Source organism: Syzygium oleosum, unplaced genomic scaffold (assembly GCF_021117445.2).
Source record: "Syzygium oleosum isolate NSW1041296 unplaced genomic scaffold, Sole_v2.1 Sole_v2.14, whole genome shotgun sequence".
Lineage (NCBI taxonomy): Eukaryota > Viridiplantae > Streptophyta > Magnoliopsida > Myrtales > Myrtaceae > Syzygium > Syzygium oleosum.
Genome location: NW_026607498.1, coordinates 7,513,201 through 7,533,377, shown reverse-complemented (window position 1 = coordinate 7,533,377; position 20,177 = coordinate 7,513,201). Strand labels below are relative to the sequence as shown.

At 43.1% G+C, this 20,177-nt stretch overlaps 3 protein-coding genes across 5 annotated transcripts; all 3 read right to left on the bottom strand.

The window, feature by feature from the left end:
* Nucleotides 1-1,594: 1,594 nt before the first annotated feature.
* LOC115691253 (transcription factor MYB123-like) lies at nt 1,595-3,414 on the bottom strand. Its single transcript, XM_030617849.2, has 2 exons — nt 3,009-3,414; nt 1,595-2,590 (listed from the first exon to the last, which is right to left on the bottom strand). Exons 1-2 carry the CDS (start codon nt 3,292-3,294, stop codon nt 1,770-1,772), a joined length of 1,107 nt encoding a protein of 368 aa, XP_030473709.2. The 5' UTR covers nt 3,295-3,414; the 3' UTR covers nt 1,595-1,769.
* Nucleotides 3,415-10,972: 7,558 nt separating this feature from the next.
* LOC115691284 (uncharacterized) lies at nt 10,973-14,990 on the bottom strand. Its single transcript, XM_030617884.2, has 3 exons — nt 14,543-14,990; nt 12,878-13,026; nt 10,973-11,416 (listed from the first exon to the last, which is right to left on the bottom strand). Exons 1-3 carry the CDS (start codon nt 14,717-14,719, stop codon nt 11,278-11,280), a joined length of 465 nt encoding a protein of 154 aa, XP_030473744.1. The 5' UTR covers nt 14,720-14,990; the 3' UTR covers nt 10,973-11,277.
* A 1,082-nt stretch (nt 14,991-16,072) lies between these two features.
* Nucleotides 16,073-19,566, bottom strand: LOC115667807 (protein yippee-like At4g27745). 3 transcript variants are annotated; one of them, XR_008817982.1, is made up of 4 exons: nt 19,162-19,566; nt 18,206-18,491; nt 16,913-17,827; nt 16,073-16,160 (listed from the first exon to the last, which is right to left on the bottom strand). XR_008817982.1 is itself a non-coding variant. In XM_030589346.2 (2 exons), the coding sequence occupies exons 1-2, from the start codon at nt 19,252-19,254 to the stop codon at nt 18,264-18,266; spliced, it is 321 nt and encodes a 106-aa protein (XP_030445206.1). In that variant the 5' UTR covers nt 19,255-19,557; the 3' UTR covers nt 17,871-18,263. The 3 variants fall into 3 exon arrangements, 1 of the variants encoding a protein (XP_030445206.1); XR_008817981.1 differs by lacking the exons at nt 16,073-16,160; nt 16,913-17,827 and adding an exon at nt 17,871-18,084; XM_030589346.2 differs by lacking the exons at nt 16,073-16,160; nt 16,913-17,827 and having other exon boundaries at nt 17,871-18,491; nt 19,162-19,557.
* Between the last annotated feature and the right edge of the window lie 611 nt (nt 19,567-20,177).

The window sequence follows — 20,177 nt, the reverse complement described above, 5'->3', positions numbered from 1 at the left end:
TCATCCCTGTCTTCACATTGAGATCATCAGTTTTCCAGTGGAATTAAAATGATTATAATGGTATTTGTTTCATAACTATAACATAGCCATTGAATTCCCTACATCCACTGTGCACAGGATCGTTAGTGCCTTCCGTACTAAACATTTTCAGAAACATGCTATCTTAAGCATTTTGCAGAGGTTCTCGAACAGCTTCACTAAAGTGCAGAGCTCCAGAGCCTGAAGTCCACACAACTATTTTCTTCCGCATAGAATGTCAACATTATGTCCCGTGACTAACAGAACAAATCAATTGTCCTTGTCCTATTGCTCAATTGTACAGATCTTTTGAATTCGCTTTCAAACAAATTTACAGAGTATATCGAGTACTTTCACAAGATCCTATGCGAAGAGAATAAAATTGTTCCGAAGTTTCTTTGGTCCGCAGTGCTTATCAAGAGGAAATGACATGAGATTATTTCCACGCATATCATACCACCAGAGAGTCCATCCCCCAGGCATTAGATGAGTACAAGCATAATCAACCAGAACCAATGGATCCTTCTCAAGATTCATGGGACTTCGCGGAATCTTATCTTGAAGACATGTGTTAGCTTTGATGAAAATCCTAATCTTCACCTAGATCGTGGACCTATTCATAGGTGATGGAATCTTTCAGAGTACACGTGACTACTTTATTAAAGTCCACAGTTGTAAACTTTATTGTGTTGTTGAGTCTATACCTAATCTTTTTAGCTTAGTGTCAGATAACTCTCTTGTATTCCTTGCCAGTTTGTAATATGCTTTGTTGGCCATACTGGTCATGAAAAATGTGTGTATTACCCTTAACCTCAGCTATATAGGCGATGTGATGCTTGAATTAAAAATGGCAGTCAGGAAAAGAGAAAATTTTCCAAAATTCTACTATGTTCTCTCAAATATTCTTGTAAACCTTTCTCCTTTAGACCAGGTGACATTTGAAGGACATCATTACAATTTCAATCCATTAGGATGAGCTGGTTCGACAAGTATTCTATCAACCTGCCACTTTAAGTGGATCCCGTGGATGAGAAAGCTTTTCTGAGGCCAGAGAGCTGTAAGATGCACATTTATGGTATACGCGCACCAATAGACAAACTCATTTAATGACCGAGAGGAAGGGCCTGTGTGTTGACAAACTCATACCCATCTCGAATCTCCATTGGTCTTCCTCTTAATCACCTCACACTCCCTGACAAGAACTCTAATTTGACTACAAGGCAAGGGCATTATGGCCCGAGTATAGTTTCTAGACCATTCTCTACAACATTATTGTTAGAAAAAGACCAATAATACATCCAGGTACAGTGATGCTGTCTTTCATCACAGCTTCCGTTACGTGTAAGCGAGCTTTAGTAACATGTCAAACACAAGATATGAGAGGGGACATGAGTATTGAATCTTTGATTAGTGCAACAATACAATACTATGGACATCTAAAGCATACCATAGCACTAGACTGCAACATGTAGAAGCTATACACAGCTTGATTGAGAAGTTCGTCATTGTTATCACGGGAACAAAAAACACAGTAAAGGTGGGGTGGAAGAAGAAGAAGAAGGGAGAGAATTAAACAGAATTTAGAAGACGGAAGATAATAAATAGACACGTGAAGGGTTCAAAAAAATTCTTAGAAAAACCCAACAAAAATTAAAAAAGAAAAGGGAGACTTCTCCAATGGACGATCATTAACATGGGACACTGGACCAAACTGCTCCACTCACACATTCCAACTCAAATGATGAAAAAAATCAAATCAATAAGGAATCCACGAAAGATTCCAGTTGCAGGTGATCCTCCGACTTGAGCAGCTCGTGATACTCCTCAAAAATCTTCTCCAGCATCTTCTTATTGTTGTTGGGCAACCAAATACGATGGCATGGGGAAGAAGATGATGTGTTTTTGTTATCATTGGAGCGGATCATCTCATCGCCACCAGTACCACCACACCCTTCAACATCCACCATGTCATTGTAATCTTCATCATCGCAGAACCAGTTATGTTCTTTAGCCTCGCTGATCATCCATGAAAGATCATTGTCACCATAAGCATTGTTACTGTTGATGATCGCATCATTGCTCTCATGCTTATCGTGCACCGTTACTTCTTCGTCAGCGACCTCCACATTCTCAAAGCTGTTGTTCCTTGCGATGGAGAATATTGGTGAAACCCTAATTGCCTTGGGTTGGTGGACTTTGATCTTTGTGGTGATGGCTTCTTCTTCTTCTTCTTGATCTTCTTGAGGACTCTTCTTTAATTGCCTCTTCTTCTTATTGGTGGTGATGAGGTTGTCGTTGTTGCTTCTCTTCTTTGGGCCTCTCAGTCCTTTGTTGGGGTTGTCATTGCTGTCGGTGGTTACTCTCTTGCTGAGGTGGGAGTTCCAATAGTTCTTGATTTCATTGTCAGTTCGGCCCGGCAGTCGGCCCGCAATCAGCGACCACCGGTTTCCAAGGAGGGCATGGAGCCTCATGATGAGGTCTTCCTCATCCGGAGTGATGTTCCCTCGCTTTATGTCTGGCCTTAGATAGTTCATCCACCTTAGCCTGCAGCTTTTCCCACATCTCAGCAACCCTTCATGCATTGCCCAAGAAAATAAAGAAAAAGGGTCAGTTTCTCTCGAGTTCTGTTAAAGAACCATCCATCATTGATCCTCAGAAAGTACAGAGAGAAACAATACAGGGAAAAGGTCCAATTAAAGCGACCCTATAAGGAAGTTGGGCTGGAAAATCAACGCTATGAAGTGGCTCTAGAAAGTTCACATTTGCTCTAACTTTGATCAAGACGACATCAAAAAAGTTCCAACCAAACAGAACAAAGAAAACCCTCATGGTATATGATCTGGAGGAATCAGTAACCCTAGCCAATTCAGCTTTCTCTCATCTTCCGTTACAAAAATCTCATACTGGAAAGTCTCTTAAGAGACGCTACTTTTGAGTTCATGGTACTGGCCTCCCAATGGTTACAGTTGAACTGGAAAATTAAAGTGTACCTGCTTTTTTAGGCAAGGATCGCCAATGACCTTCGCCATGCGTTTCAATGTACTTAACAAGCATCGTGTCTTCTTTGTTCGTCCACGGCCCCCTACGTAAACCCACTTTAGAACAACATGGTGCTCTTCCCATGCTCTTCGCTTCTCTCTCTCTCTCTCTCTCTCTCTCTCTCTCTCTCTCTCTCTCTCTCTCTCTGGATCGCTTCCAACAGTGTGTGAGCACGAGGCGAGCTGTGACGCGGTTTGCTCTTATATACCACGAGAACCCTCTGAGCTCTCCAGGCATTAATGATTTTCCACTAGCAAACAAGTCGCCAATTGTTAAATGACTATCACCACATGCTCAATGCCTCCGCCTTATCGCTTTCCGCTAGACAGTGTAAATCTGGAGATGCCGATGATGCAGCAGCACTTCCAGCTCCTACGAACCGCGCGGTCAAACCAAATGTTACTCACACAAGGGTGAAAAATATAAGACTTTCATTTGCGAGAAATGGACTATGCTTAATTATTATTCTATGGACCACCCAATTTATTGGGTTTTGGAAGAAGGTGCTTGGGTTTGAAGTTACAAGCAAGTGACCCCCCCCCCCCACTTGAGTTTATGTGATCGCAAGTGCACGATTAAAATAATGCTGAATTGATTAGCATGGAGTGTTGTCCATGCAATGAACAATTTTTTAAGTAGGTTCGAGCTTGCTTCTGATATTCAGCGAACTCTTAAATTATTATATGAGAGGAAAGGTACGGTTTTCAAGGGTTCATTCACCGATCGAGAGAGTTTTTTATTCCTCGAGGATTTCGAAGATTGAAGGAGAGTGGTTGACATGACATCATTCACTGCCTGCAGATTAAAGAAAAAAGCTTCGTCTTTCGTGATATTTGCAAATCTTCCCGCAAAGGAAAATTTGACTTTTCCGCCTTTTCCCCCATGATCTTGGACAATGATGTGATGGGGTGGCCTTCGAAAAATTGCATTATTGGCGGGTCCAAAATTTACCTGTTTCTTAGGGTGGGAGAAATTCATGGAATCTTCCGGTCAATGATCTCGATACGAGACAGCAAAGGATGGGCAAATGAAGCAGGAGCCCCAATCCCACGTGCCCATTTGGAAAATGATGGACGAAGAATCGGTCGTCTCGAGAAAAATTGCAATGTCCCACGAGATCGTGTGAATCGAAGGACGCGAAAAAAAGGGATTTTCGGAAAAAGTAATACGGCAAGAAAGGATTGAAACAGAGGGCAAGACTTGGGACCCGTGCAAGTGAAATGGACGAAAGGTCCAAACTGAAAACTCGAGCTAAAAGGTGTAATGAGGTCGCATGCACGAAAAAAAGACTCTGTAAATCGAAACATCGAAAAAGAAAGGAAAGGAATCCTTATTAACTGCTAACAGAAAATTGTACTTCGAGCAGATGAACGAGTGAGTAGTACGTTAGGGTAAAAATCACTGAAGATGTCGGCCCGGTTGATGGCAAGAATCGTGTGGATGTGTGGGGGAAATGGAAACGACAGTGGCGAGGAAGGGTGGGCGTGAAATCGCCGAAGGAAGAAGATAGCCTCGAGCTCAACTACCCCTCCTCCCCTTCTTTACTTCACCTTCTTCACCTGCCCTTCTCTTCTCCCAATGCAGGCATCCATCGCTCACCGAGATGGAGTTGGTGGCCAATTATTGAGCGATGGAGATGCATATTATAATCGAAGGCACGGCCTAATCGACCCCCCGTGTGGCGTCATTCCGTGTAACTTTCATTAGATACGAAATCCCCCGTTGAGTCTGCAACCCACGACTTGCAGATACAGCACGAGGTGGGGAAGGTGGTGGTCGTCCGACCTGGGTTCCCCACGCACGGGGGATGTGTCGAGGGACCGAAGGTGTTGCTCTTTGTTTCTATTCAAGATCGAGTCCAACGTGCGACAATTGGGGTTTGCGTGATTCGCGCTAGCTGATGCTGTATGCTGTATGCTGTATGCTGTATAGTATTAACAGCATATGGAGAGAAAGATGTACTTTGAAGTTTGTAGCTAAACAAATACGTAGACTTACGTATGGAAAATTTTCTTAGCTCGAAGTTTGGAATCCCCACATGCCAATTAGCTAGTTTAGTCCTATAATATATCTAGTTTACAGTCTAATTTTCGACACGGAGAAAAGACAATCGATGATAACGCGAGCACAGCATGTTTGATAGTCCTCGTTTGACGCAGCGTTCAACGAGTAATTCAAGCAAAATCTTGCTTAGGGAGAGAAATCCCGAAATTCAATATTGATGATAATGTTCTGTTTTTCAAAAAGAACCATAAAACAAGCGTATATATCCCTAAACCAAACCCTACTAGGACTATAAAGCATAAAATATCAAAATTACAAAACTAACCTTAAAATTAAAATCCATAAAAAATATTAAAATAATAGAAAAACCCATTTAAACGATCCCGAATCGTTAAAATCCATCGTTAGTCATGGCCAAAGGCGATGAGTTGTGTTCAGACCGCCGTTTCGCTTAAAACGACCGAATTTGAGCCCGATCCGATGTCGTCAACTGGTCCACCGGTTCTAGTCGCATCACCGTTTCGCCTTCCGTTTGGACTTCTGCCTGTCCAACCGGTCAAAAAGCGCACCACTAATAGATTCTGCATCATCGTTTCCGTTCGTGCCGAATCAGGACACGAGTTAAAGTCAATTGCTTCGCCGAAATTGGTAGGATTGAGGAGGAAATATCAGTGACTCGATTTGTCATTTGCCCTTGATCTTTTCGGGGAGACTTGGCGGGACACTCGTGGAACAAAGGCATGGCAAAGCTAGGAAGTCAAATTTGTCTCCTCAATTATTCTCCCTTTGATTTCGCAAGTGAAGGGACAATCTCCCAATTAAGCATGAGCCCTTTTTGGTAGATACATTTTGCTTTTTAGCAGAAGATACAAAGAAAGAAATTGAGTGGTTCTAGAATTCACATGGGATAGCGAATTCTACTTTTAACAACATAAATTATGGAACCTCGATTCCTGCAAAAATAAGACAATGGATAGAGACCGTCCAATTCCATCAACGTTGGTTATATCTGCCTGAATACTAGGAGTGAACAACGGTGCGGATTTAAGCCGAGAAACGAATCGAACCGGTTTTGCTAGGCCTGTTCCGAGCCCGTTCACGAGGGATCTAGTTTGTTTCCCGGTTCTCCGGTAAAACAACCACCAATGAGTCTTTAACGATTTTTGCAAAAACAAAAAAACGACTTCAAGTATTTCAACCTAAGCAGGCCACTATGGTGTCCTTATTGAGAACTCTTCCTATCTGCTCCACATTTCCACGACTTCCTTCACTCACTCGATCTTTGCAACTCCTAGAGCGATCGATCGTATGTTCCGTAACAACCATCTCTTCATTAACCACACTAATTTAATTCCAAAACCCGTTCCTACCGTTAATTCAATCAGATCGGGGTACCGTTTCCTTACTCCGATCGGAGTAGTCCTCATTGCATCTCAGGTGGAAGTCAAGAACCCCGAACCTCAGCTCGAATTCGGACGAGGCAAAGGTCCACATCGATATCAAAACCCTAACTAAACTTTGACTTTCGATACCACTGCTATGCTCCTCTAAGCTCATTTCAATACGTACATGTTGCCTCAAAATCTGCCGGGTGTCGTTGATTTTTCACCACCAAACGTAACGTACCAAATCTTCTCCAACCTGTACAGTATCCCCACGCGCGACGGTTCGACTGATCCACGGCGTTGGGATTTGCCAGTGCAAAATTTAATGGGGGTGGTGATGCCATACTGACAGTCATTACACCACCATCCCTCAAAGTGGTACAAAAACAATTCGAGGCTGGATCTCGTGCCCATTATTCAATAGCGATCTTGGAGACATGATTGCCATTCACCACGAACGAGAAAAGCCCCCTATAATCAAATCAGTAAATCAAGATTAAGTGGTCGTGACAGAGTGATTATGTTTTGACCCTAATTATATTAGGTGCTGCGGTGTTGAATTTGCATGTGATTATCCCTGTTGCTGGAGAGATTGGCGTTGGCCAATGAGAGGTGCGTGGTGGATTTCTCTCTTTGTTTTTTGTTAACCATTCGAGGCGATCCAGATTCCCATGAGCATTCAATGCTTCCAAGTGATGTGTTTGAAAGATGTAGCAGCATTTATGTAATTGCACGATCGTGAGCTGTCTGCATGAAGAAATGGTCGAAGGCTATCCACGTTTTTTTTTCTTGTTCTTTGTTTAGTGTTAGTTGCAATTCCGTCAATAAGAGGGAGCGGCAGTTGCAAATTGTCTGAGGTTGTAAATTGCACAATCCACCCCCCCCCCCCCCCCTCCTTTTAATGTTGGTAATCGCGTACTTTTTCGAAATTTGATTGACATCTCTAGCGTCCCTGTCAAAATAGGGAAAGTTTGCTATGTCCGTGAAACCGTCTTTCTCGTATTTTGCAAAGCCGGCGCATTGAAAATGACAACATCTCTTTAATAGATGTGGTCAATAAATATCTTGAAACATTCTTTAACAAGATTCACAAACTCAAAGAAAGTCGGCATGTAATGACTGCCTCTCGTCATTTGCTTACTTGATCCTCCACTTGCTGGTCGAGAAAAGGGTAGGTACGTATCCTGGTCCTTGGTGGGATAATCGAATGATTAGAATCCTCCTTAATTTAGAATAATCGCATTCTCGAAAAGGCTGATAGAGACCGTTGCACCAACCTCTTTTAGGTCGAGACCCCAGTCGTGCTTCTAGTTTACGTTCGCATCATCCAGATAGTGAAGATGTTGGAAGCAAAGTAGGAGTTTTGACCTTGTCCCCATCCGGGTGAAAACTCCTTCGCTACTGGTCGACCCTTAATTTCGGGGGGGAATGATGACCTCCGCCCTCTCTATGTTCTTAGCCAAGCCTAAACTGCAATCAAAGGTAGCTTCAATAGTTCACTAAAAGCTTTTGCTTTGGAGGCAACAAAGGTCTTCTCATATTTAGGCTTTTTATGTACTAATCCTTATAGGTGGAGTCTATTTGAGAGAGATCACATATATAAAGAGCATATAAGCCACGTATTGTCAAGTGACGTGAGAAATTTCAACACCTCCTCTTACGTTTAAGCTGTGACATTTAAAGTTTATAGGTGGACAAAGACTGAACATTGAGCATATAAATCCGGTGTGAAGCTCCCTTGAATTTTTCAATAGGTCGCATTCCCACAATGCTGTAATATCGGCTTTCTGCCAAGCTGCTTTCGGAATGCATTACTAGTAATTAGCATCAGTTTGGTTACCATGGAAAAGCTCAAGTACTAGACATCGAGGGATGATCACGAGAATCAGCAAAGTAGAACAAAAAGCAAAACCCCAAAAGAAATCTAATCGGCGAAATTGGAAGATACCCTCTTCTTTATTTTCTCCATCACGTGACAGGGTTTCAATCCTAGAAGTCAGGGTGGAGCTGTGGAGACGAGGAGTACGTGTTAGGTTTGAACACCCTTATGAACAGAACAAGTTTTGTCTTCTACCAAGTTGGATAGATTCCCTAATACGTTGACAGTCGATTACGCGAGGACCAACGAGGGGTTTGGATCCCCCCCCGGGCTAGACAAAGGGACGCTCGATTACAAATTTGATTTCGATTTCCCATGTTTTTGTCTAACCTTCAACGCGAGATATAATAAAGGAGCCTTTTGGAGGAGAGAGAGGTCCTGTTCTGTGTCTGTAACGAAGGGATAATGACAAAAATAGTCCCTGAACTTCGGTTGAATATGTAATTTGATCTTTGAACTTTTAATTTGTTCAATGTAATCCTTGAACTTTAACCCAATGTTCAATGTGGTCCCTGAACTTTTGATACATGTTCAATTTAGTCCCTGAACTAGATGAAAATGTACAATATAGTCTCTGAACTTGAATTAATGGAAGGACTACATTGAATAGTTTTATAAAGTTCAGGGACTATATTGAATATGTACCAAAAGTTCAAGGACCATATTGAACAAATTAAAATTTCAGGGATCATATTGAATATTAGGTTAAAGTTCATGGATTATATTGAATAAATTAAAAATTAAGGGATCAAATTACAAAAATTCATGGACTGTTTACGTCATTTTCCTTTTAACGAACGGTAAAGCGTCGTGTGTACTAACGCAGAAGGGAGCCTGCGCTGCGGAAGGACTAATGTACGTCCGTGAGTCGTCTTATGTAATTCACGATGATGCATGTGTCGGTTGACTTTTCTGCCAAAAATGAGAAATGCTCAACATGGGCTTTCGTTACACGGTGCCTAATGATGTTGTTTGTTGCCTTTTGTTGCTTCTGGGTCAGTGATCTATTGACCGACGGAAAGAGGATGTTTTCCTCGTGTCGTCTCGCTTAGGAAAATTAATCTGGCCTTTTTCGATTTCAAATCTGTCACCGCGACGGAAGAACTAAGGTTGATTCCGCGGTCTAGATTCTTGGTCTTCCGGCGATTAGAGAAGTACCCAAATCGTTTAGCTTAACTGTGATGATTCGAAATGTAAACAATCCTTGCACGAAGCAGGAAATTGATTCGATAACCCGAAGATTCTCCCTCTCTCCCTCTCTCTCTTTAAGTGTGGATGTGACGCATGATCAAATTGTTCGAACGGTACGAGATATCCTAGAAACAAGAGTTTGACATCCTAATTCGATGTTGTTATTTGATTGCGTTAGATATATGAACACGTTCGTCGTCTTCTATTCCGAACACACTTCTCTAAACACTCATGAGATCACGCCGCATCATTTAGTCCTCGGCATTTTCAGTGTAGATAGCGTTGGTCGTGTACAATCCGCTACTAGACCTCTTTTCTTCTCTGTGGAAACAGAAACGTGAGAATATACCAGTGAAACCATTTTGTCCAGTGCAAGTCTCAGAAGAGTAGAGTACCCTAAATCCTTGTGAAAGGAGGTTGTACGTTACAACTTTAGGAGGGAGCTTACTGAATTGGACAAAATCACCCAACGCACCTAATTGCAGCCCAGTTGTTGACTCCACATGCAAGTAAGGCATCGTCTTACTTCGAACTCGAGGTCGACCACTTACGGCGAATCGCACATGAAAACCAAACCCCAGCCAGGTTACGTAGGCTATAACGAGGCATCATCGAAAAGGATGTAGCAACTTTACGAGGTATCAACTCAGAATATGATTGTCGCGACTCCATCAAAATTGGATGAGAGGGCAAGAGCCTGTGATTTGTGACCAGAGTTCTAGGTTGTTCATGTACCCCTAATCAGTTTCATCAAAGAAAATTTGCACTGGGAGTGAGTGAAAAATCGAATCCGGTTCCTCTCCTTTCTTTTGTTGCCAATCTCGCATTCAGAGCAAGGAACGCAGACACGCTCGGCGAGCCCATCATTGCGATGGCAAGTAAGAAGGGCAGAAGAGAGGGACATCCTACGGACAACCCCATATAAAGATGGGACAGAGTTGGCTTCAGAGCTGGTCACTATGCCTGGTAGCAGCCCAAAGTGTCTACTAACCTACATCCGTGTTCTTCTCTAAATCTATACTTCAGTATAGGCAACTCACCTGTACCAACAGTGTCAGTATCAAGCAAAGTCCAAATCGACGATGCCCGTTGCACGGGCTTCAAGTTACGGTATCGGCAGGTAGACACTCCATAACTTTGAGGGGGATACACTGCAGTTAATTACAAGAAAATCACCCCATATAAATGAACCGTGCAAAAGCTAGATGACTTGCACCATTATGGGATGCAAAGGATGCAAATACCAGCTCATGGGCATGAGCCAATGGATTGGGCAGACCATTCATCGACCTAATGTGATCCAATGGTATAGACGTTCGATCAGTGCAATTAGAAAATTTTCTTCATATTCCCTTATTGGAACTGGGGATAGATCTATTTGTCCACCGTTTAACAGCAAATACATCATCACCTTCCTCGCCTCCGAATAAGAGTAGCACACAGCATTGACAAATAATTATAGAACAAAAATCATCATTAAGCTATATGAAGACAAAAAGGATCCCCATGGTAGGGGAGCAAAATAGCAAAGCAACAAGCTTCACCTAATCTGTCTTTAACTGAAAGAAGACATTCATCCTAGGGATCCGGGCTAATAAGAATATACTTTTTCTGTTTGATGTGTAACTAGAAGCATCATACATAAAATCCTTAAAAGCAAAGGGGGAAAAGATACATCTTCCGGTTCTCAGCTCTGGCACGGCACAGCAACGTCACCATTGGCTCATACATCCCAAAATAATCCACCCAGGAAGCCTCCAGTTAGTGATCAGCATTTATTCCGAATATGCGTACCTTGTGCATATTGGGAAACTTTGCCACCACCAATACAAATACCGCCAAAGTGTTAAGGAAGAGCATCGGGTTCTTATAGTCTGTTGTGTGTGAGGCTATGAGATACCTGCCAGATGAAACAAGGCTATGAAGGAGGTCCTTCTTGCGACTAAAAACAGCAAAAGTAACTCTAAATCGTGAGGCTAATTGTATCTAAGATTGCAGATTTTATAGAAGACCTTATGTGCAACAATGGATAATTTACCCGATTTAAGATGCTTTTATGCCCCCCAGGCTCCTAGCTTAGTGTGGAACAATCTATATCCCCTAAACATGATGCAGTCAACGATATACCATAGCGTGCAGAGCAGACAGAAATATGAGAGTGATCGACCATATCCAAATTGGATCTCAGATCTGGGATTTATGGGCATTGGATGTCTAAAGGTACGAAAACGACAAAACTAATTGTAAGGACAACATTATAGGGGTTAAAAACTTCCACCACAGCACCAAAGGGGTTATTAGGATGAACTCCACAAAGAACTACATAAAAGAGTCCTTGATCTAGGCTATAAACAAAACTCCACTTTATGCCTTTTTCGGTTGGGGTGGGGTGGGGAAATCAGTCCTTCTTTGTTTCCTTGAGCATAATATAGGAAAAGAATAGTCCCATAGTACACGCAAATCAACAGAGGCTGGTTTCACCATTTTTTTTTTAATGATTTGCAAATTTTGTGACAAAATGACAGGAACCATAAGAGCAGCACAGGCGAGGGTAGACAGGGTATAAAGAGAAAACTGAAGGTCAGAGGTCTAAATACCCAGAGAAGCTGATTCAGATGCATCAATTCAACACATCCTTGGACCTATTTTCTCTTGAACCATCAATCCAGACACAACAACTAATATAATGTATAACCTATGTATTGTCTGTTAAATATGATCTTCACAACAATCAGTTGACAGAGAGAAAACCAATATTTGTTTTTTTTTTAACACCCCGTTTCTGAACAAGGGAAAATGCCACTTCCTCTACACATTTATGTACAACCTAGTATAGGAAATAGCTAATAGTTAGGACTCGTTTAAAAAATTGATAATCATTCACTCGTGAAAAAGACCTTCCCATACCAGGTACTATTATCTTTTTAACGTGCAATTAGATTGGATAATCAGTCAAATTAAGAAATACGAACAGTCATAAATTGAAAGCCAATCACTGCAACAGAACACCTTGTCAAGCCTAGAAGAGGAAGTCCACACCTAAGAATCTGGTAATGCTGTATGTAGGGCACAAAGTGCATGAGTTCAGTACCAGAAGCTTAATAATTTTGTACTAATAGTACATCCATGAGACCACCTCAACCCGACCCAACCACAACCCAATATAACAATGACATAGCTATTTAAGAAACTGGAATGAAATTAGCTCGATTAAGAATGAACCTTATCAAAGGTAAAAACCCGGTCGATAAACAACAAACAGTGCATGACATGGCCCCATGGGTGCAATAGACGTAACTATGTCACAAAAGTAGCCTAATAATCAGGTGAAAAGGCTTAAAATGACATGCAAATCACTTACAGCACCACAGGAACGACAGTCAAAAACTTCCTATTCCGAGTGAGTTGCTTGCCATTGTCTATCTGTTCCCACCAAGTCAAAGCATTGTAGATTCCCTGGTCATCAGAAAATGGCGTGCCCTTCTTCCAATGAAAGAAATGATAAGTTACCTGAAGGAAGATGTAATAATCACCACAGAGTCAGTAACTCGAATGGCAAGACGGAGTTTATATATTGGCAGAAGAAAGATAATTAACCACAGCGGATGAAGAAACTTTCATAGACCTCTATCCAAAATGAAAGATATAAAAAAGAAACTTGTGCAATACAGGAACTCCCTCTGAATAAGAATTACTTGAGAAGACATTGAATGAAACAAAGAAATTTCTAAATTATTGATCCCATCAAACCAATCAATAAATTTACTCGTTTCTCAAAAATAACTTCCCATGTCTAGAAGCCACAGTAACAAGACCAATGTAGACAAATATCTTCGAGAACAAGTATGTCTCCCTCTGGACAATACGGCTCGTTGCCTTTGTGGCTTAATGTAACGTTACCTGAAGTAAGGCTAAAGAAGAAAACAGAGAATACACAAAGATGCCAAAAGTGACTCCTGGACTTATCACAGGCACTCCCTGACCAAAAATTCAAGATGGATCATGACTTTCAAGATCATGAATCTAATTGCCAACATATAGAGGCACGACATTTTGCAACATATCTAACATTTGCACACATAACCATAGCCGCAACAAACTGGAGTAATCAGCGATACTTGGACTAAAATGATGAAGTTCAAGACTGAGAAACTTCAGCAGAAATGGTACTCATGCACGTAGTACAACCTACTAACTATACAAAAGTCCCTTCAAATTATACGAGTGAAACGTTTCGACACTGATAGTTCGAGGACATTATGGCGTATAATCAGCAGATTGCTGGAGAAATAGAAGTCATCCATATATTCATGGCACTATTCACCACACGCTCATGCTGAAATTTCTGCTTGACAGAATAGAAAGGTACAATCTCTTTCCTACTCGACACAAAAGATATCAATTACGTACCAGCTCTTCTACACCACTCGAAGGTTGGTTAATCACAATTCTCAATGAAATGATAACCAACAGCCTAGACACACAAATGCTAGCCAATGCTCCCAACATCCAATAGGACACTCCAGATTCCTGAATGTGATGATCTACATACTTACAAGGAAACACCAGAAACATGGAAAATCCCAACAACACCAACATAAAAATGAGATCACCCCCACCCTAAAGCCCACCACACCACTCTCTTTTTCTCGCTTGTAAGAGCGGAACTATCCCGAAAAAAGACGCAAACGGGTGAATTCCCAATCGACCCACTTTTTCTTCAACTCATAACGCCAACAACCGAGGAGCCTAGGGACGCCCAAGCTAATCCACTCCAAAATCCATTCGCGACCGATTCCTTCGACCACTCAGGCACAACCTAATCCGCCGAGCAGTGACCCAACACACAAGAAAACGCGAAAAGCCTCAACGCCCCAGGCCGCCCCCACACGACAACAGCAACAAGGGCAGACGATCGACCCTCAACCTCGACCGATCGACACAAAACCGAAACTTGCCGCAGACCCAGAACCGGAAACAACCTAAAGGGAAAAAGAGAAGAAAAAAAAACAAAAGAGAGACGTACGAGGAAGTGGGAGAGGTTGACGATGGTCCAGGCCATCCCGGGGGAGCAGCTGAAGAGGGAGAGGACGATGAGCCAGGAGATGAACACGATGAGGATGTACGTCGTCCACACCCCGGGGTACGTGAACCACTCCGTGTTCCGGTTCAGATCCGTCGGCGGCACAGCCTTCACGTACATTCTCCCGAAATCCGATCCGATTCCCCCACACCCCCCCACGGAAATCAATCCAAGTATCGAAATCAGAAACTCCGACGACGACGACGACGACAACGACGGGATTGCGATTGCGATCGGCGAATTGATGAAGATCGATGGGGGAAGAGCAGGGTCGAATCGAAAGTTTTGGAAAGGTTCGTGGAGATTTGGCGAGATGGGGGGCGATGGTCAGCGTGGGAGACCGGCGAGGGATTGAGAGATAGAGACGAATGAAACCCGGGGGGGAATAGTATCTTCGTGTGGCTAAATAAAGAGAGAATTTTATTTTTTTTTCAGTAGGTTAATTAAATTAGATTTATTTAGTTTCGATTAGTTTTAAGTTTTAAATTTGCAAAACCAACAATTCCTTTAATGGTTTTTTTTTTCCTTAATCAAATTGGCTTTGATTGCAACAAGGGGCAATCATTCGATGTAAAGATGGGCGGCCTAATTCCGCTTAGAAAGCACCCGCTTCCGATCGGGTCTCGATTCTAGCCTTAACCTTTTTTTTTTTTCTTCTCGATGAAAAAAAGCGCAAATTACAGATCGTGTCTCGATTTTGACCCAAATTCTCTTTTGTCTCTTAAAAAGGTACTAACTTTGAGTTGGTGACCGATTCTAGTTCAAACATTTTTTTTTTGTCTCATAAAAGAGCACTAATTTTTTGTAGCTACCTGAATTTGGCCCCCGTCAAGTTTTCGTACAATGATGTCGTTAAATATCCGACATGTCATTCCATGTGTACTCAACAGAAACTTGACAGTGACTAAATTTGGGTACTGACTCAAAGTTTGTGCATTTTCATGAGACAAAAAAAAAAGTTCAAGCTAGAATTGGGGCAAGAATTAAAGTTTGTGTTTTTCTGTGAGACAAGAAAAAATTTAGGCCAGAATTGGGACCTAAAATAAAGCTGATACTTTTTTTAACGAGACAAATAAAGTTTGGATTAGGATTGAAACTTGAATTAAAGTCGATGCCTTTTAAAGGAATTTGGCCGCCATCTTTATAAGGCATGGCTTACCAGACAAAGGTGAGTATCCATTGAAATTCAAAATCAATGAAATTTGATGCTGCTTAAAATCAACCTGTTGTAGGGTTTGACCAAAAAACAAAATCTGTAGTAGGGGGGACTAAACAAGAAATGGAATATATCTTGAAAGGGGATTATTTAACTCGACTTGCTCTTATGATATTGGTGATCGGGATGCGTCTTGTAGGCGAGTTTTCGTAATGTCAAGACTGTAAATTGAATTTCATAATCGAGCGAAACTTCATTTTTTTTGTGTAAATTATGATAGATTCGATATATTAATATGAGAAATTTTAGGATATCGCTTTGTAAATTGTGATAGATTCTATGCTGTTGCTAGACAACCAAATAATAGGTCCAACAAAAACTGATTGCTTCCACAATCATAGAAAACTGCTAAGGCCCGTTTGATAACGTGCCAAACAGCGAAAATTTCTGTTTTTTTGTTCCCAGAAATAGTTTGGGAACAGAAATGCGTTTGGTAAACTTTTTGTTCCCGGGCACATTTTTGCAAAAATTTGTGCCCAGAAACAGTTTTGGAATATAAACAAGAAGTAAAAAAAAGTTGCTTCTTGTTTCTCGGCACAATTTTGAGAATGAGTTCTTTTTCTTCTTTTTCTTTTTTTTCTTTCCTTTTTTGTGTTGCTCTTCCCTGGGCTGTGGCCGGTCGCCGGCAAACCGGTCATAGCCCAGGGCCGACGAGGGCATCACGGCCCTTGTCGGCGAGGGTGAGGGCTGGACCCTCGCCCAGATCGGGCGAGGCCGAGCCTCGCCGTCGCGACCCACGGCGAAGCCGACCTCGCCGTCGCGACCGACGGCGAGGCCGGCGGTGAGGTAGGCGGCCAGGGCCGCGACGCCCTGGCCTGTGGCCGGTCGCCGGCGCCAGCGACCGGCCCTGGCCAAAGAAGGGAAGGGTAGAAAGAAAAAAAAAATTAAACAATTTAAAATATTATTTAAATATTATTAATAAAAAGAAATTTTGTGTAGTTACCAAACGTATTTCTGTTCTTTTCTATCCCAGGAATAGAAATTTTGGACAGTTACCAAACGCCTTCAAATGCTCAGAAATTATTTCGGGGCACAGAATCAAAAAGAATCATTTCTGAATAGAAATAGTTCCCGGACACAGAATGATTGTCATGCACACCCTAAGGCATCAACCTCCACCTAAATCGTGGATAATTATAAGAGTAATCAAAATTTTAAAAAGCAAATATAAAACAAAAAAATCACCATCAGCCATCTGATATTCCGATTGGCACCGAGCCCCACCAACACAATATCCACCGCCAACTCCGACAGCGCCCCCCTTAACGCCACCCACCAACCACCACCGACCACCGTCCTTTTATTGCGCTCATAGACTAGGATATGTTCATACCACCTTCGGCAGTCTTGGTCTCTTTTGTTTCCTTCACAGGATTCTCAATGCACCATTTGAATATGGAGACGGTAGCAATCATCATTCAGATGAAGGGAAACGTTTCCGAGCACGAGGGACTCGCTCTTCACACAGGTTTCTCGAGCATACGAGAGGGTACATTGAACTTACAGCTTTCTCCAAAACAATAGAATACTAGCCACCCTAATTTCTCCTGTTACTCGGGATGCCACGTCACGGTCGGACGAGACCAGATGCGAAACTCGAAACTAGAGGGGCAAGCACAGAACAGAGCACCCGAGTCCAATCTCGTGAATCGGGAAAAAGAGGACGGAGTGAACTGCTGAGAAGATGGCAATTATGCGTGAATCGGCGGAAGAACCGGCTGTGAGAAGCCCATTGATCACGTCCATCTGCTACTGGTTTTGTAATCAAGGCATTTTGACAAGCTCCTTTAGAATGTGTGCTTCGTCAACCCCTCGCTTGACTTTCGTTCGCTTGTATCATGCAGCACAACCGCACATACAAAGAAGTAGCTCAATCCACCTCGCATTTCACCCGGTGCAACCGGCATAAATAACAATGTCAAACATCTTCGGCACTTCTTTTATCATTCAGACAACAAAATGACCCGCGACCGAATTGGGAATCCTCGCAAGAATGAACAATCGTTGAGAATCTGTTTTAAATCCCAAACATTTAATTGGTCATCACGAAAAAGATTCACAAAGTTAAACTTCTGCTGTCATTAGGAACAGACTGCAAAGTCAGGAAACACCAAACGCAGGCATAGAGGCCATTTTAAGCCTCTTTCTGCATTCATCAAGGAGTTCCATCTGTACATACCAACCAACACATTGAAATGCACATGGACAATCCGTCACGAAATAGACAATCTTGTTCAACAGATACAAAGCACAAGAATGACCGGCGAATCTGTACACGAGATTTATTAACACGATTGAATCATCAGAGGCACAACCACTATGCAAAAACACAAAAATATTTCAAAGAGGAGAAATGGCAGACTATTTCCAGTTGCGAACTTCTGCCTCACCTGAGCAACTGAAGTGTCCAGAGACCAACCAAATCCATGACCATGAACACAAGTTGGACTACCAGTTCTCCTTTACTATTTTTGATTTCTCGAGAATGAACTTCCCTTCCTTGTACTTTTGAGTTTCTACATATGCCCTTTCATACTTCCACCCGAGAAGGTCGTGGCAATCCGAGCAGTATACATCAGCCACCGTGTGAAGGCCGGTCATGAGCTGCCTGTCCTCTTTCGGTCCGACCATAACATTCATTGCGTGGGAGAACAAAAAAGCTCGACCGTTTCTTCCCTGACACCAACATAGTAACAAATATATTGAATTCTATCCCCTAGTTCATCACACTCCTGGTTGCAGCATGGTGACAACACTCACCAAAGCTTCAGTTTCCTTCGTGTGAATTCTACTTTCTACACTCTGTTCTAGCCAACATCATCAAGCTTATTTCATTCCCTCTTATAAACAATTAAGTCAAACGGGTTTTCGGCTTCGAAATTCATCGCTTTTGTCTGAATTTTCTCGATACATTTCCTACCCTTCTAACAGGTAGTTTGACACCACCCCACCAGCATCTCTAGTACTTAAAATTTCACAGTAACTTAAAACATCTAATACCTATCTCAAATCCTCCTTAGGAAAGACGAGCCTATGCGGGGCTCGAGGGGCTCACCGCCACTCAGCCTCTAGGTGTGGCGTAATCTCTTTCGAAATTTTTACCTTTGTTTCACCCACTTGAACTGAGACTCCACACAATCTTTCGCTCGCTCGGCACGCACACCCCCCCCCCCCCCCCCCTCGATCTAAATTTATGCACCGGCCACTCCTCGACTCTCACATTGTGAAGTTAATTTAGTTCATCAAATTTCCATCCAAGGCCCCCGTATCCCAGACCAACGCACAACCAGAGCAACGCAATGTAGAGAGCAACCGATCAAATCTAAAGAGGGGAAACCAGCACTACCTGAAAGCTTTTGGAAATGACATCGTCGTGGAGCGCCACATGGTTTCGGCAATGGCAGCAACTGTACAGACTCGGACCGATCACCTCCGCCATTGCCCTGCTACGCCCAAACCGCTAGCAACCAAATCCACCTCGCACCCACCTCCCTAAAGATCAAGCTCATCAAAAGAGAGGAGAAAAACAAAAGGGGGCCACAAGAAAATTCTGAGCGCAGCTCTCTCTCCATCCCCGTTCTCTGCTCAGAGAGACCCAGAGCAAATCAATCAATCACAAACTCAACCAGCATCAAGGAAACCCTACCTTCCCTCCGACGGAGGCGGCGACGGCGCTCGGGTTCCCGGGTCGGCTCGGTGAGCGGCGCCGACGAGAATCCGATCGAGGCCACGGACGCACGCAAGCGATCGAAGGAACTGCTGAGGAGCGGCGATCGAAGAAGAGGCTCGGGAAAAACGAAGGTACCGGAACCCGATACGACGCTAGATTGAAGCGGCGAAGGATCGGAGCTCTTCGGATTCGCGCTTCTCGCCGCGAGGATCGACGGAGCGGCGAGCGGAGCTCGCGACTCGATCCGATCGATCGTGCGTCGATTTCCGGCGAATGAACACGTGGATCGCAGGGAGAGAGGGAGAGGGAGAGTGCAGGGGTTCCGGAAGAGGAAGAGCGGGGGGGCGCGCGGCGGAGCTCGGCGAACTCCGCTGATTCCGCTGATTAGAAGGCGGCGAGTTTCTTCTGGGGCCGATGGACGATTTGGGACCCGCAGTTTCGGCGGAATTACGGAAATGACCCGATGCCCTCGACTCACGTTACTAATAAGTCCGCCTAACATGGGACCAGTTGGGTTTGGATCGGGATCGGGTCCAAATTGGTCTGGCCCAGGTTGATTCATTTTCATGTAATGCGAATCTAGCGACCTATTGATCCGATTCATATTGTTAAAACCCTTCTATATTTAATCTCAAATCTAGGAAAATTCACACCCGGACCAAGGTGAGAACGCGGAAGGAGCGAGCGCAAGA

Bases quoted from the DNA above. Each gene is read 5' to 3' on its own strand.
- LOC115691284 (XM_030617884.2), bottom strand. From the start codon at position 14,719: ATGTACGTGAAGGCTGTGCCGCCGACGGATCTGAACCGGAACACGGAG. The intron at 13,027-14,542 runs GTACGTCTCTCT...ATCTTCCTTCAG, and splicing joins TCAACCTCTCCCACTTCCTC to GTAACTTATCATTTCTTTCA. The intron at 11,417-12,877 runs GTAAGTGATTTG...TTCATCTGGCAG, and splicing joins ACTGTCGTTCCTGTGGTGCT to GTATCTCATAGCCTCACACA.
- LOC115667807 (XM_030589346.2), bottom strand. From the start codon at position 19,254: ATGGCGGAGGTGATCGGTCCGAGTCTGTACAGTTGCTGCCATTGCCGA. The intron at 18,492-19,161 runs GTAGTGCTGGTT...TGTTGGTGTCAG, and splicing joins TCATTTCCAAAAGCTTTCAG to GGAAGAAACGGTCGAGCTTT.
- LOC115691253 (XM_030617849.2), bottom strand. From the start codon at position 3,294: ATGCCTGGAGAGCTCAGAGGGTTCTCGTGGTATATAAGAGCAAACCGC. The intron at 2,591-3,008 runs GTACACTTTAAT...CAATGCATGAAG, and splicing joins ATCCTTGCCTAAAAAAGCAG to GGTTGCTGAGATGTGGGAAA.